At 41.4% G+C, this 14752-nt stretch overlaps 1 protein-coding gene and 1 long non-coding RNA gene across 3 annotated transcripts in view; one reads left to right on the forward strand and one right to left on the reverse strand.

The window, feature by feature from the left end:
- Nucleotides 1–7641, reverse strand: part of cux1a (cut-like homeobox 1a) — an 89515-nt gene extending 81874 nt beyond the window's left edge. For both annotated transcript variants that reach the window (XM_088426860.1, XM_088426859.1), the window contains exon 1: nucleotides 7508–7641. In XM_088426860.1, coding sequence (XP_088282986.1) covers nucleotides 7508–7570 — 63 coding nt within the window. In that variant the 5' untranslated portion in view covers nucleotides 7571–7641. The remainder of the gene's footprint in view (nucleotides 1–7507) is intronic.
- A 4151-nt stretch (nucleotides 7642–11792) lies between these two features.
- LOC148415579 (uncharacterized) lies at nucleotides 11793–13440 on the forward strand. The gene is made up of 2 exons (XR_015867128.1): nucleotides 11793–11904; nucleotides 12961–13440. It is a non-coding gene; the product is annotated as an uncharacterized LOC148415579 (long non-coding RNA).
- Nucleotides 13441–14752: the final 1312 nt, after the last annotated feature.

Raw genomic sequence — 14752 nt, forward strand, 5'->3', positions numbered from 1 at the left:
GTTACAACTAAAGATGTGAGGCTATATCAAGTATGCTAACGCTGAGGCCGTATAATAATTTAGCTAACGCTGATACATTCCGGTGAGTAAACAATTGTAGACGTGGAGTTGTGGTACACATTTCATCTTTCCTGTTATGTGGTAAATTGCCTTTCATTTATATGGCGCTTTTTAAGTACCGGACAGACAGATATTTTATCCGCACCGATATATGGCTTTCGACAAATCCTGGAACGAAAGATTAAGATAAAAGGTGCTAATTTCATGAACTATTTATATCAAGTTTTAGTGAACTGCATCTTTTGTTTCTGTTTCAGTGGATATTTAACACACATATGTCAAACTCCAGTCCTTGAGGGCCGGTATCCTGCATGTCTCTTTCAAAAACACCTGATTTAAATGATTAGGATCATTTTCATGCTCCTACAGAGCTTGCTAATTAGCAAATCATTTGAATCGGGAGTGTTGGGCAGAGAAAATTTGAAAAGCTGCAGGATACCGGGCCTCGAGGACTGGAGTTGGACGTCTACGGTCTAACATTTGAGCGCTAATTTACTTAAGTTTTCATTGAACTTTTGAAGGCATGCTGATGATCCTATGGTCTCCCTCAAGTTTTTATTTGAATTTTTACACACACAAACACAAAAAAAAAACAGTCGTGCAAAATAATCTCCTTAACCCTTGTGCTGTATTTTGTCCAATCTTTTAATCTTTACATCAAAGGCATTTCACATCAAAGAGAAAGCATTAAAGGAAGACACTAGGGAGCTGAGATTTCACCCAGATGGTGACAACATGGCACGACCGCTTATTTATCATGGTACCAATAATCCCTTTTACATGAAAATTAATATGGATTTTAAATATTGGTCATCAGCCTCCTTAACTACTAATTGGTATCCACCCTGAAAAAAAAAACACAATGGTCCACTTCTATTGTTAAGTGAAATGATTCGACAGTGACAGAAAGTAGCAGTGGAAAAATTATCGCAGAAAAGCATCATAGCAGAGATTTTCCTTTGACCTTGTTTTGTAAATGATTTTTTTCAATGAGTATTTTTTGCATAGTTGCAGTATTAGTTCTAAACTACTGATTCAATACTGTACTTGAGGGTGAAATTGCACCATTAAAAAAAATGTTTAAAAGGATGCAGTTCAACTTCTAAGAGCTAGCTAGCTAGTTTCAGCACAGACAAGATTAATCAACCAACATTAATCACACAAGAGACAAAAGAAGTCGTTCACACTTAATCGATGATCACGGCCATTTTCACGTCCAAGATATATTGAGGAAAATGTCCTCGTCTCATAATGTCAACATGTCAAAGTTTCTTCTTTGACTCGAACAATGAAGCGACTTTTGCCTAACCCGGCAACAAAGTTCTACGCTGCGGAGGCCGGAAGAAGGCCTAATAAATCGCACACCGCTAACGTTCTCTTTCCAACCGTTCCAAGGTTACGCGGAAAAATCCAAAGCATACTGGCATCTCATATCTTATTAGGACTTGCCAATGATGAAGCGCAATCTCCCATCGCTCCTAAGTAAAGACACAATGTTCCCAGCAAACTGCTTGACTGGGTCAAATGAAAAAAAGAGGGGAGAAAAAAAAAACCCAACAACAATAGGAGAAAAGACTGATGAGCTCCTCTAAAGAAACTCCGCTCGGTAATGGACGGACAGGGATTAGTCGTTAAAACCTCCTCCATCTGTAATTCACAGTCATCCTGCCGTCATCTCTGAATCACTGATCCATTTTGCAAGTGTGCAAGACCTTGCTAAAAGCATCACTGTTGCACCCATTTGTGTTTCAAGTAGTGCGGCGGGAGGGGGCATAAAGGAAGGGGTGAAAGAAAAAAAAAGGAGGAAAAAAAAAAACCCTGCACGCATAGAAGACAAGTTAACAGCTCGCGACGCTGTTTCAAAGCACTCTCTGTCCTGTAGCAACCACCTAGCCGGTTCCTCACGCGGGGGGAATGGGACACGCTGATCAAATAAGATTTTAATGAACATCAGCAGCTGGAGCCGGAGGAATAAGGCTGTGATGGCTTAGAGCGAATGACATCTAGGTTGGCTTGGATTTTCATCATCAAAAGAATAACGAGCACCAAAATTGGGCGTTAAGACATAACGGGCCGTGAGAAAGAAACGCAGCACATACGGAATTATAAAAATGCTGCGGCGCGCCAATGATAACAACCTTATGTCACATTTATTAGACAGCGTTAGCACAAGAAGCATACATCTCATTTAAAGCTTTTTTCCTATTTTGCTTCAGTTGTTTTGATTGAGAAAAGCTGCGATAAGCTCCGAATGCTTTGATTCTTTATTACCAAACGAGCAGAATTCAATTTAATGACTTGATTTTAACCTTGGCATATCGATGAAAATACTTTGTTTACCTGCGCAACGCCGTGGTTGTTTTAACTTAGTTTAATAGCACTTTTTCCGAAAAAAAAATATACAGACTGAACACCGACTGAAGTGGGTTTACGTCCATCGATTGAGGTCGGTTGGTATTTCTCCGTTGACGTGTTTGCGCGAGGCGTCATTTCTTATAGCACTAGCCAAAGGTGTGAAAACGCTTGCCAAAGGTGGGCAACAGATGAGATCACACAATGCTAACCCGCGTCTGTTTTGTGTTGCGCCATAGAACGCCTTTTTACGGCACTTTTTTACGCTTGGCATAGTCCGAGATATCCGACGTATAATTTGAAAAACGCCAGAAAGCCTTGAGAGGGGCGTTTGGAACCACGGTTGGCATCAGGAGTAAAACGCGGGAGTCCAGACAACGTTTGGCGTTTTTAAAAATGTCAGTCGCGCTAGGCGTCTAAAACGTCATAGTCTCAGACGGCGCTAGTCGTGAAAAGCGGTGTGCCAAACGGCGCGACTCAAAACAAGCACAAATCAGCGTAAAAGTGTTGTATGATCTCATCCGCTTGCCATAATTTGGCAACATATTACCCAAATGCAATTATTGGCACGATGGTTGGTATTGTGACAATTATAAATCTTGGCCTTTTTTTGGGGGAAAATCCGAAAACTATTTCCATATATAAAAGGCGCACCGCATTATAAGGTGCATAGAATAGAAGCGACAGTAGTGGCTGGGGTGCATTATCTTAAACAATAAGATAAGCCAGTCAAACTTTATTAATAGAAAATCAGAAATTTAGAATGAAGATTTGTGGAAAAAAGAATGTGAAAAAATACCATTTGATTACATTAAAAGACTGTTTAGAACTTTAGATCAATACCAAGACGAAAAGAGAATTTCTTAGAATTTTACAACAAATATATATCGTCAAAAAGTGTTTAAAAAACCCTAACCAATCATTTTCCTTTGGCTGAAAATTGATTTTGGCATGTAGGAGAATCTCATCATCTTAAAACATCTAAATCAGCATAAAAACGAAGTTTTGATTGGACAGCGATGATTTACGCTGCATTCCAGAAGTCGCAAATATCCCACTTGGAAGTTCCGAGGTCCGACCTCAAAGTGTTCCAGTTGAAAGTAGACAACAAATACAGTATGCGGTTGGCCGCAATAACTATGTCTTTTAGCGGAACATAACAGCCGATCATGTCGAAAACCACTAAATTTGACGCCGGCGAACTTTGTCACGGCCACCAAAATATTTCACACGGGGACAAACGTTTAGAATGTGAGGCTTAGGGTTAGTCCAAAGTTGAAATATTGAAATCGTGGGAGAAATAAAACGGACAAAAATAACGTTGAGAGTCTCGTGTGTCTGGAAACCGTATAAAGTATTTCGGTCCATCTGCACGGGTGCCGCCTGTGACGTCAAAATCCTTCATCGTGGAAATTGAGGTGCATCAAGTTTACGAGTGAGACTTGTGGCGGTATATCTCAGCGCTTCCCTCTGTCATAGGAGGTCAATTTCCCTCTTAGCAGTCTTCTGGAATGCAGTCATCCACCTCATTTCTGAGCCCCGTCAGCCTTGGCGTGAATTATGGACGCCACTTCTGGTCTGAACCGGAAGATGTTCATAATTTTCACGGCAACTGTTCATGCGTGTCTACTTTTTACGAGAGTTGCACAATTCAACATTGTGGGAACGCCAGTTGTCGTAGTGCAGTGCTTCCCGAATAGTGGGGGCGGGGGGGGGGGGGGGGGGGGGGGGGGGGGGCGGATGACCCCAGGGAATTTTTTTTTTTTTGCCATGCGAAATGTAATTGTGATAAAATGATTAGCATTTTTCTTTTTTTTCAGGCACTTTGATGCACTTGGGTTTTTTTATGCTTAGACAAACCTTTAATCTGTAAAAATGTTGTAAAAATGTTGTATAAATGTTGTAAAACAGTTGTTGAAATTCAGTTTATTTGATTTTTTTTGCCATGTGAAGTGTAATTGAGATAAAATAAGGATTAGCATTTTTTTTTCCAGGCACTTTGATGCACTTGGGATTTTTTATGCTTAGACAAACAGTTGTTGAAATTCAGTTTATACTGCTTTTGCCTTTTGTCAATTTTAAAAAGGATAGTTTTAGGTATATTTATACAATTTTTATAGATAATAATCTTATTCATGGTTGGTGGGATGATTTCTCTTTCCTGGGGAGGGCTTTGCAAAATATTAATTGTCGTAGTGTAATAAACATGAATATCACGCTTCCTATTAATGTCTCTCGAGGGTGGGTAGGACGACAGTAAAAAAAAATATTTTTTATAAAAGTGGCCGATGACAACATACACGTTTAGCTACTCTCTGAACTCTGTCGCTCCAGACGTAGAAGCGTGGCGTTTATTTTATTGATGAATATTCTCCTGAGAGTCAGCCTATTCATTTGTGTGTAAGGTACTTGATCTTGAGATGCATAGCATTCAAAAATATGCTGTAAATACGACCTAGCTACTGAATTAGCGTAGGTTAATACATTGGTTTTCAATCTTTTTTAAAGGACATACTCTTCGTGAAATATTTTTTTTTTCCAGCCAAGTACAACCCTAACCAGCACAAAGCATTTTTGAATTGGGAAAGAGACTTGAAAGAGTGCTGTTCCATCCATGTCTGGGTTTCGAAACTTTGGAACTACACAGTATATTTGTAGTGGTATCTGTCACTGTGTTTTATTCAGGATCGTCAAAAGATAGATAGTGGAACATGAATCGTTTTGTTTCTTGCTCATCTACCGGAACATAGTGTCTCTAGTGACGATGTGTATATATATATATATATATATATATATATATATATATATATATATATATACACACACACAAAAGAGTCAAAAGCAATGTGTTGTTTCATGTTCCAATTAATTTGGTCTCAAATTTGAAAAGGAAAATGTCACAGCACTAAATTCGACACCTTGTTAAAATCTCCCGTAAGCCTGAACGTGCCTTCACAAAAGAGAGCAACCGATTAGAGACGGATGACGGCACGTTAGCACTTAGGCACAAATTTGGGTTACGTCACCACTTTCGAACCAAAAATGTCTTCACTATCTGTTTTGAAGCCTAGAGAAACACATGACAGACTCCTTCGTAAACAAAGGCTGTAGTTTATCATTTTGAAGTGTGACAGATACAGTATCTACATAACAGCAAAGTCAAGGGACAGCCAGTTTGCCAGAGGGAACTTTGAGCAACATTCCTATGCAGTTTTCCTAGACGTAGGTGTGAAATTTTACACTTCTTAGTATTCCCGAACACAGCATAATCCACTACAATGTGCAGAAAGATAGAAGTGAACGAGGATTTTCTGTGAGGGCTTTCCTCCAGGAGCCTCTTGGTGGGAGTGAGAGTAAATAAGATGTCATCAATAATAGACAGTGAACGTTCTGAGGAGTTCTACGCACACACACAGACACACACCAGCTCTGACTGATTCCTATCCCGCAGACAGGCCTGCCAAGCGCCAGCCTTTTTGCACACGCTCAGATTCACTGTCCTGACTAATCGCTTGTGATAGGGGCCTTTGCCATAATTACCCAGGGCCTTATCACAAACTTATGCGATGCATTTTTCATGTCCTGGCTGCTGGCGCTGCCTTCACTGTCCATGCTGGCAGCCCATCTACTAGGGGAGGGGAGAGCGAAGGGGGGAGAGAGAGAGAGAGAAAAAAAAAAGACTGATCCCGCACAAATTCACACAGTTCAAACAGGGAGAAATGGGTGAGAGCGGGGTGAAGGGCCAGTGAGGAGCGAGGGGAGGAAAAAATAAAAATGGAGGAGGGGAGGGTGGCAGCGAGAGATTGGATGGCGAACAGGAAGGGGGAGGGAGACCGATAGCGAGGCACATTTTTTTACATAATGCATGAACAAGGGGGCAGGGGTAGGATCAAATAAATAGGAGAAGTGGAGCCTTGATGATGTGGCATAAGTGCAACACAAAGGCCACCGAGAAGACTTGTCCACTGTCCTTTTGTCTGCGTGACCCAAATTAAAAGTTCTGAACCCATGCAAATTTTAAAGGGGGGAGAAAAAAAAAGTCTTTAGAAAACGCCACTTTATGTTAATAACCCGGGCGGGATTCTTCTAATAGTGATCAAGTTGGAAGTCCAGCTACATTAAATGCCACAAGAAGGGGGGGGCAGACGCATATACACACACAACAGTGCCATTGTCTTGGTGTCTTGTGATAGGTCAACCCGGCTCGCATGTACACACAGGCGGCCGTTCACACGCACTCACTGGGCCCAATATTCGGCCCCGGTTCTGCAGGCGCGCGCACGTCACGATTAGTGACGCGCGCGCGCACGTTTCCAGAGTTCATCGTAAAAAGAAAAAAAAATTCCACAAGCATTTTTAGAATTTCATTAAACTACCACCGTAAATGTTTATAGCATCCAAAAACAAAAAAAAAGGAAGAACAAGTGTTAAATAGTGATGAATAAAACTGCCGAGCAAACCGCCACTTGACGTCAAACTGCCTCCGAACCGCTAGCCGAAAAGCTCGCTAACATGTCAAGTAAACTTGCTCATTTGCTCCAAAACGCCCCAAAAGGTGAGCGTTGTCGAGTGTACGGTCCACGTCGGGTGCCCCCACAGCGCCACCGTCTAACCACAGCCACTTGGTGTGTATGTGTGTGTCCCCCCCCTCCCTCCCCAGCCGAGGTAGCCTGCTGGCGGCTAAAGCGTCGGGCTAACCACGGCTACTAAAAGTTGAACAACACGCGATAAAAAGGTGGCCAAGGCGAAAAAGCTTCCCCGCGCTGGCCCATATCGTTCGGCGGTGGCGGCTCGAAGGGGCTCGGAGCTTGGGGGGCTTTGTTATTTCACCGCATCCCGGCGGCGTCGCCTCCGCCGGTAGCCCGGTCGCAGTGGTCCGATCGATGTGGAATTGAACAAAGAGGATCAATTTCTGATCAGCGAGAGGAGCCACTTTCATCAATGCGAGGGGGAGCTCTCCGGGCTCTTTCCCCCTCCGTAAACGGGCGAACGAGGTGGCAGCGGGATAAAAACACACGCTAAAGCCGCCCGGGAGAGAGGCGCGAGCCCCTCGCGGAAGCGAGGCCGAGCGAGCCCGAAGAGAGCGTCCACTGACCTGTAGTTGTTGTAAGTCAAAGCGCTTCCAATATTGAAACATCGATCCTGCATTGGCCGCCATCTTGAGACATATTGAGACAGGAATGAGATGCTGATAGAGCGCGCGGGGGTTGGAGTTCAGTGGAGGGGAGCGGGCGGCGGGGAAACCCGGACTGGAGTCCCGCCGCCCCTTGCCTGGATTAGGGCTGTCGGAGGAACGGAGTCGAGCGGCGGGATTGTCGCTTTAATAACGCCATTATAATTGCTTAAGTAGCATTTATCAATACACAGGTAAATACCGAACCATTTTTTTTTATTTTTACAACACCAAAATTTCTCCTCAGGGTCGTTTTGTTATGTGTATTATTCAATAGTCTCTTATCAGATACGACAAGGAAAGGTCACATCAAAACTTGGAAATGGCAATATCTATGCTATAGCGCTGTAATGACGGGATAATAATAACAATCACATGGAAAAATAATGAATGGATAGGAATCGTGTAGAATGACATTCGAAAAAAAGTGCATGTGCAGAATGATTTTGAGAAATGGCATAACATGGAATAATAGTCTTTATAAATGTTCTTTAGCTCGTTGAAAATATGGATTTTATGGGAATTAACGTAGTGTTGAAAATAGAGATAAATTGAACGAACTAATGAGTGACGTAAATCTCTTGATGAAAGTGTCAAATTGTCTGTGGCAATGTTGTGACCTTTAAATGACAAATACCTAAACACAAATAGTGCTGCAACGCATAGCCTATACACAGAACAATGAATACTCACAGGCTGATATCTTTTTATCCTCTGAGGAAACTAAAATATAACCGCTGTACTGAGAAAATATGAGAGGAGCTGAGCCTCTATCAAAGTATCTATGTGTGTGTTATGCTGCGCACAGGTGGTTAGAATTATCTTTTTAATTTATTTGATTACATAACTAATGCAAACTAATATCAAGTATAATTTCAAAGAAAACATTCCAAAAATTGTCATCAGTGTGAAGCGTAAAATTGACAACCAATCTGAAAAATCTGAAACTGTTGACTACTTGTTACTTGTCATTTTTATTTGCGAAAAATTGTTGCTAGAAGGCTTGGAACAGTGACTAAATTATAGCAAAATCGCAGACACAAGTTAGCTTTTGCTAGCTTGTTTTTTGCACCCATGTGCATATCAGAATAAAAGTATGTTTATTTCACCGTCAATAAAAGTACGAGGGCTGGTCAGAGACTGTTAATGGGGGCCGTACCTTTTCAAAGTTTCCTGTAGTTAGCGAGATCGACAAATTGATAGATCACGTACATAAATAAATAGAGAGTGAAATTCTGGGCCATTACAAATTCTGTTTTTTGCTGAGGAACTTTCCATTCCTGTCTTCGCAAGATGATCCGTGACTAAGTGCTTGAGGGAAAGAATTCTAAAAATGCCGAGGAAAGGTCCCTGGAAGTAACCTTTAACCCACCTTTAGCTGAGGTTACCCCTGACCAAGCTTGACCAAAGCAAAGGAGATATGCAGGCCAAAAATTTGATGGCGGTCATTTTTAAAACAACAGGACATGAACCAACTTTACTGAGCGTACGCAAATATATTTGAACGATTCGCACAAGAAACACATCAGCAATCGTCAGGTCCATTTTCCAATAGTGCCTACTTTTTAATGTACATTTTCATAAATTATATATATATATATTTATGTAAACTGATTTATTGATTTGCAAGTTCAGTGCTTAAAAAGTGCAGTCCACATGTATGAGAAAGTTTAAATACAACCTTGAATAAAATAATGCATAATATAATATTGCATATTAAATCACAGTTGTTAAAAGGGGGGGGGGGGGGGGTACTGTATTTAGATAAATTGTCAAAATGGTTCAGCCCTCCTGAAAAGTGCTGAATATGGCCATATATACCCATATAACCGAGTCCTTGGGTGGGTGCACGTCACTACGCATATTTTGATGTCGCTGTTGTCAAACTGACCTTCAGCTATACATGGTTGACCCCCAGCTGCTCCTGAGGCGTCACTGCCGCTGACCGCGCCTCCACCGTGTGCTAGAATTCTTAATTACGTGGTAAAAGCCTCATGAAAACACTTTTTTTGTTCCTATGAGAGCTTAATTTGATTAAAATGTGTGTTTTTTAAATGGCGTTGCGACCCAATCCGTTTTTGGCCTATATGTGCCATACGTTGCCCGTATTGGGGCCCTATAGCTGCTCTGCTTTATCTCTGCAACATCTCATATTTTTTTTCGGTGTGTCAAGGGTGCTGTGAGGTCCGTCTGGGTGAAATTACTTCTTTTTTTTTTTTTTTTTGCAAGCCACACAGAGCTGGCAGTCTGGCTATCGGCTCCATCTGCAGCAAAAATATACTACTCCAGATTTATTTTTGTTTCCAAACAGCGATTGTGCTTCACTGGCCTCCTGTTAAAAATAACACGCGGAATGTGGCATAGATAATGCCCCTCTTTCACTGCACCTTTTGGGGTTTGTAAGCCGTTTATGCCCCCTTTCATATGAATGACGCCCATTGCTCCCATAAGTGAAACAGCTGAAAATAGCCGCGCTTTCTTTTATATATCATTTTAAGACACCAGTTATCGTTTTTTTTTTTTTTTCATTCAAAACAACCACGGAATTAGAGTTAACGGTATGAACAGTGAGGAAGGAGCTGTCGCAATTTCAAACTGAAAACATTTTCAAACTTGCTCTGCTCTGCAAACCCCAAAAAATAGTATCACTCATTTGTTTGTGATACCCGCTCATACCGGCAAATTATGTCAGAAGAGTTTGTCAAAGTTCATTGGCTGACTTCCTGTTGATTTTTGGCCACGGGTTCTTCGGACTTTTTTTTTTTTTAATATGCCGTTATGATGGACAGATCCACCCAAATTTGTGTCGATCAATGAAAGTGGTGTAAGGGGTTATTTTTTTCTTTTAACTTTCCATTGATTTGTTTCATATTTGTCCTCAAAATGCCTGCTTCAATCCAAAATGGCTGAATTCTTGTTAATATTGTTCACGGGTCCTTCATACTTTTTTATGTGTCCTGTAATGATGGACAGATCTACCCAATTTTGTGTGGATCAATAAAACTGGTGTGAGGGTCTAATTTTTCTTTTAACATTCCAGTGATTTGTTTCGTGATATTTGCCCCGAAAATGCCTGCTAATCCAAAATGTCTGACTTCCTGTTGATTATTCGACATGGGCCCCTGAGACTTTTTTATGTGTCATATTATAATAGACACACCCACCTAATTTCCTATCAATTGTTAAATTTCTATTTTCTAATTTTATAGGGATCGTTTCTCAGTTTGTTCGCAAAACGGCTTCTTCAAACCAAAATGGCCAACTTCCTGTTGAATACTGGGCATGAGTCCTTGAGACTTTTTTATGCTTCCTGTTATGATATAAATGCCTTCCTAATTGTGTGTTGATTGGTGAAACCGGGGTTGACGTTAGGGATTTTTTTTTTCTCTGAATTTGTTCTCATAATAGCTACTTTAAACCAAAGGATGACTGTCAACCCAATGTGGTGTCGATCAGAGCCCCTCCCCCCTCCCCCTCCAGGGATCCCTGATTTTTATGGGGGTCCTGTAGGCTTGCAAAATGTTTTCAGGGATGTTAAACATGTGATTGTTTTGTCAGAAGGATAGCGATTCCAAGAGGGCCTAATAAGACGGTAATAGCGATAGCATCGATACCGCATCTTTGTAACTACATGACATTGTCGGCTTCACCTGTTATGCATTGCTGACAAGCAAAGTTCAAGTCCAAAATGTTGTGTGCGAACTGATAAATGTTATCCTTGTTACACAGGCCCGCATGACTTATGATGCAGTCTATCATTAAGTCAAACCTGAAATACGGGTTGGACTTAAGCCACACGGTGTATTTCCTAACATCGAACTGAATGTGTGTATATGATTTTGTTACAGTTGGGGTTTTATACTAAATACATAATAAAAAAGAGCCTTGCTCTAAAAACGTTGACGCAACTGGAAAAAAACAACATGTTGATCATCTAAGATGACAAATGACTTAAGTACGTTTTGCCAAAAGGTGTAACCTTTTTCATTGATCCTCGTGGTCACTTTAAGCTTCCTCTCACATTCCAAACATGCGTCTTGCTGACACCACAAAGAAAAACCAGAGCCGGGATTTTAACCCCTAAACCTTAGAACTGTGAAAATCGCTCATGCGGTGCAACTAACATTTTACCACTGCAGTATTTTTCCAGAGCGTCACTTTGTTCGACTTTTACCCCTTTGCTTTGATGCGGGCGGGGGGGGGGGCATTCGTTTTCAAACAAGTTTGTCTCAGTTATCCATCCAACTACAAATTGTTATGAACCCACAATACAAGTTGAACACGCCTGGTATCCGCACCAGCCAAGACAGGCAAATCCGGTGAGAATTTTTTTTTGAGTGCCATTCATAAGTAAATTTTGATGTGCTTCCTGTTCAAACTGCATTCATTTGACAGCTTTACTGCTTACTCTCGACTAGTTCAAACAGGGGAAATTATAACGTAGTTCAAAGCAAAATGGTCGGCTGTTCGACCTGGAATCAAATTTCAATTTTCCACTTTTGATGATGTACTTATTTCAGTAAGTCAAAGCCAAAGTTAACCAAAACCAAAAAATTCTGTTGACAGTGTTTAGCTCGTGTAGATTTAAAGGTAGTAATATTAATAATTTCAAAATTTACGGCCGGTGTTTTAGTTTTCGCTATAGGGTAAAGAATTACAACCACTTTACACACCCTTTTGCTTGTGTTGCTGAAATTAGTACATTGAGTGATTGAGTGACGTGATTGTTTTTACGTTTTACCAATCGCTAATTTTCATGGCGATCGGTAAAAGTGACGTTTTCCCACAAAATGGCTGTCTTCCTGTTCAACTTTGAGTATTAAAGAACTTTTTATGCGTCTTATGATGAAAATTACTACTCAATTTTATGTCATTCATAGAAACTGGAGTAGTGGGCTTATTTATTTTCAAATTTTCCAGATTTCCATTTTTTTTTATGGAAATGCCCCACAAAATGGCTGCTTCAAACTAAAATGGCCGACTTCCTCTTGATTTGTGGGCGGCAGATTTTTTTTTTTTTTTTTTAATGTATCTTGTTGTGATGGACACATCGACCCAATTTTTTGTTGATCCGGAGAAACTGGTGGATTTTTTTTTTTCTCTAAACCTCCAGGGATCTTTTCAGAGAATTTACCCACAAAATGGCTGCTTCAAACCAAAATGGCCGACTTCTTATTGAAGTTTGGGTATGGGACCTTGAGACGTTTTCATGCGACTTCTTATGTTTGACATAATTCCCCCAAATTAATTTCGATAGGTGTAAAAAGCTAATCTATTTCCAGCGGGAAAAAATAAATCCCAAATCATTGAGGGTGTTTGAAGTTTCAAGCAATTTAAAACATTTTGGAGGTTCTAACCCGGTTCTTAATTTTCAGGTTGGAGGCACGTCATCGCATCGTGAAAGAGTGGATTTCATCTCCATGGCAACCAGGGTGGAGCATTCGACTGTCAGTTCGGCTATCAAATTCGCCGAGCAATCAGCCTTGTGCTGCTTATCGAAAACTATCAATGTTGGCTGACGTTATTCTGCGTAATTGAACAATACTTGCAGCTTTGCTTACCTTCTGCCTTGTTCATTATCGAGGGGCGTGGCACCTGTGGGGAACGAAGATTTTATTTCATTAGATTTTCTTAGTACAAAGTCTCAAAATGGTGCTGGATCTTCACCCAGCCTAACTGTCTGATCATTGGCAGAGAAACGTAAATATTACATGTTCCCTATTTAATTTCACACTTGAACTATTTGCATGCAAGCGCTGCTTGAAATTTTTATGCGTATTGAAGTCACTATTTCAAAATGCTGCACGTCCCCTTAAAACATGAAATAAAGGACATATTGTTTGTGTTGCCGTCTAGCTTTGGCACTTTCCTCCTATGTCCCCGTTCTCCTGAAGCTCATTGGCCGTGCCTGTGAGGTGCTTTTAGCGGGGCCTCATGCGGCCGCGTAGGACACGGAAGTGTGGCCCTCGGGGGCCCGCGGGCGGATCGCAACGCTGATCACGCCAGACAGGCCGGCACGGCTGCATAAGATCATCAGCGCCCGGCAGTAGCAGTGAATCGCCTCGGTGGCACTTTCACACAACCCCTGACCTCCGCTGTGACCCCCGGGGTCACGATGAAGGTCACGGGTCACCCCCCCGCCCCTTCCGTAGACTCGGCGTTACTCGCTCATCTTCATCTCTTTTTCTGTCGCTCACACTCCCACACCAGGCGGGACCAATTGAGACATCCTGTCCCCCGAGAACACGAAAAGAGAAAATCAATAGGGAAGATGAGTGATGACCTGGGGGTCCCGTCGTAAAAGACTACCGCGCTCTCCGTGGACTACTTGAGTCCAACATGTCACTTTTACACTGACGGTAAAAGCCATCACCTTACTGCTATTTTTTTTTTTTTCTCATGTCTCACTATACTTTACACAAAGGGTCCTCAAACACCGATCCGCGGCCTGCTATTGGTCCGTAGGCAATTTAATATAAGGGAATCAAGATAAGAGAAATTGCTTGGTAAAATACATCTTAGGATTACATTATAGACCAGTTGTTATCATCCTTTTTTAATGATGCACGCTGTGTGAGAAAACAGAGTACATTAAGGTAAAACGTGAAAATAATCAGTAAATATGTATCAACCAACGCATTTCTTATTCTATGTGGTCACCCGCCTCGGCCTTGACAATCACGTTATGTTTTCGCGGTTCGATTAAAGAAAACAAAAAAGTGCATTATAAGGAACCTCAAACAAAACCCCCAAAAGCATCACAGCTACTTTTTTTTTTTTTTTTTAACAGTATCAAGATGAAGTTTCGACCAAACAGGAAGTGACTGCGGCGGGCAGGCTTCAAATTATACATGCTATCGCCGCAGTTTGACTTGGAGGCTTTGTCTACACATAAAAAAATGCTGCTATACTAATCTGCATAGTACGGTTTCATTCGCTACGTCGGGGTCTTGCAAATGGTTTCTGTGTTTCAACATGGTGGGTGAGGTAATAGAAATTGTGAGCCCCAATGCAGGGAAGGTGCGCTCAAAAATACGAAGTTAATAAGATGAACAAAAGAAAACAAGGAAGAGAACTGCAATAAAAGCAACAAACAAAAAACTTGAATGACTCGGATGAACGCAGGAATAACCTGGACTCCCGTAATGCAAAAGTCTTCAAAAGTCA

Source organism: Hippichthys cyanospilos, chromosome 11 (assembly GCF_059441005.1).
Source record: "Hippichthys cyanospilos isolate Australia breed blue-spotted pipefish chromosome 11, RoL_Hcya_1.0, whole genome shotgun sequence".
Taxonomy (NCBI): Eukaryota; Metazoa; Chordata; class Actinopteri; order Syngnathiformes; family Syngnathidae; genus Hippichthys; species Hippichthys cyanospilos.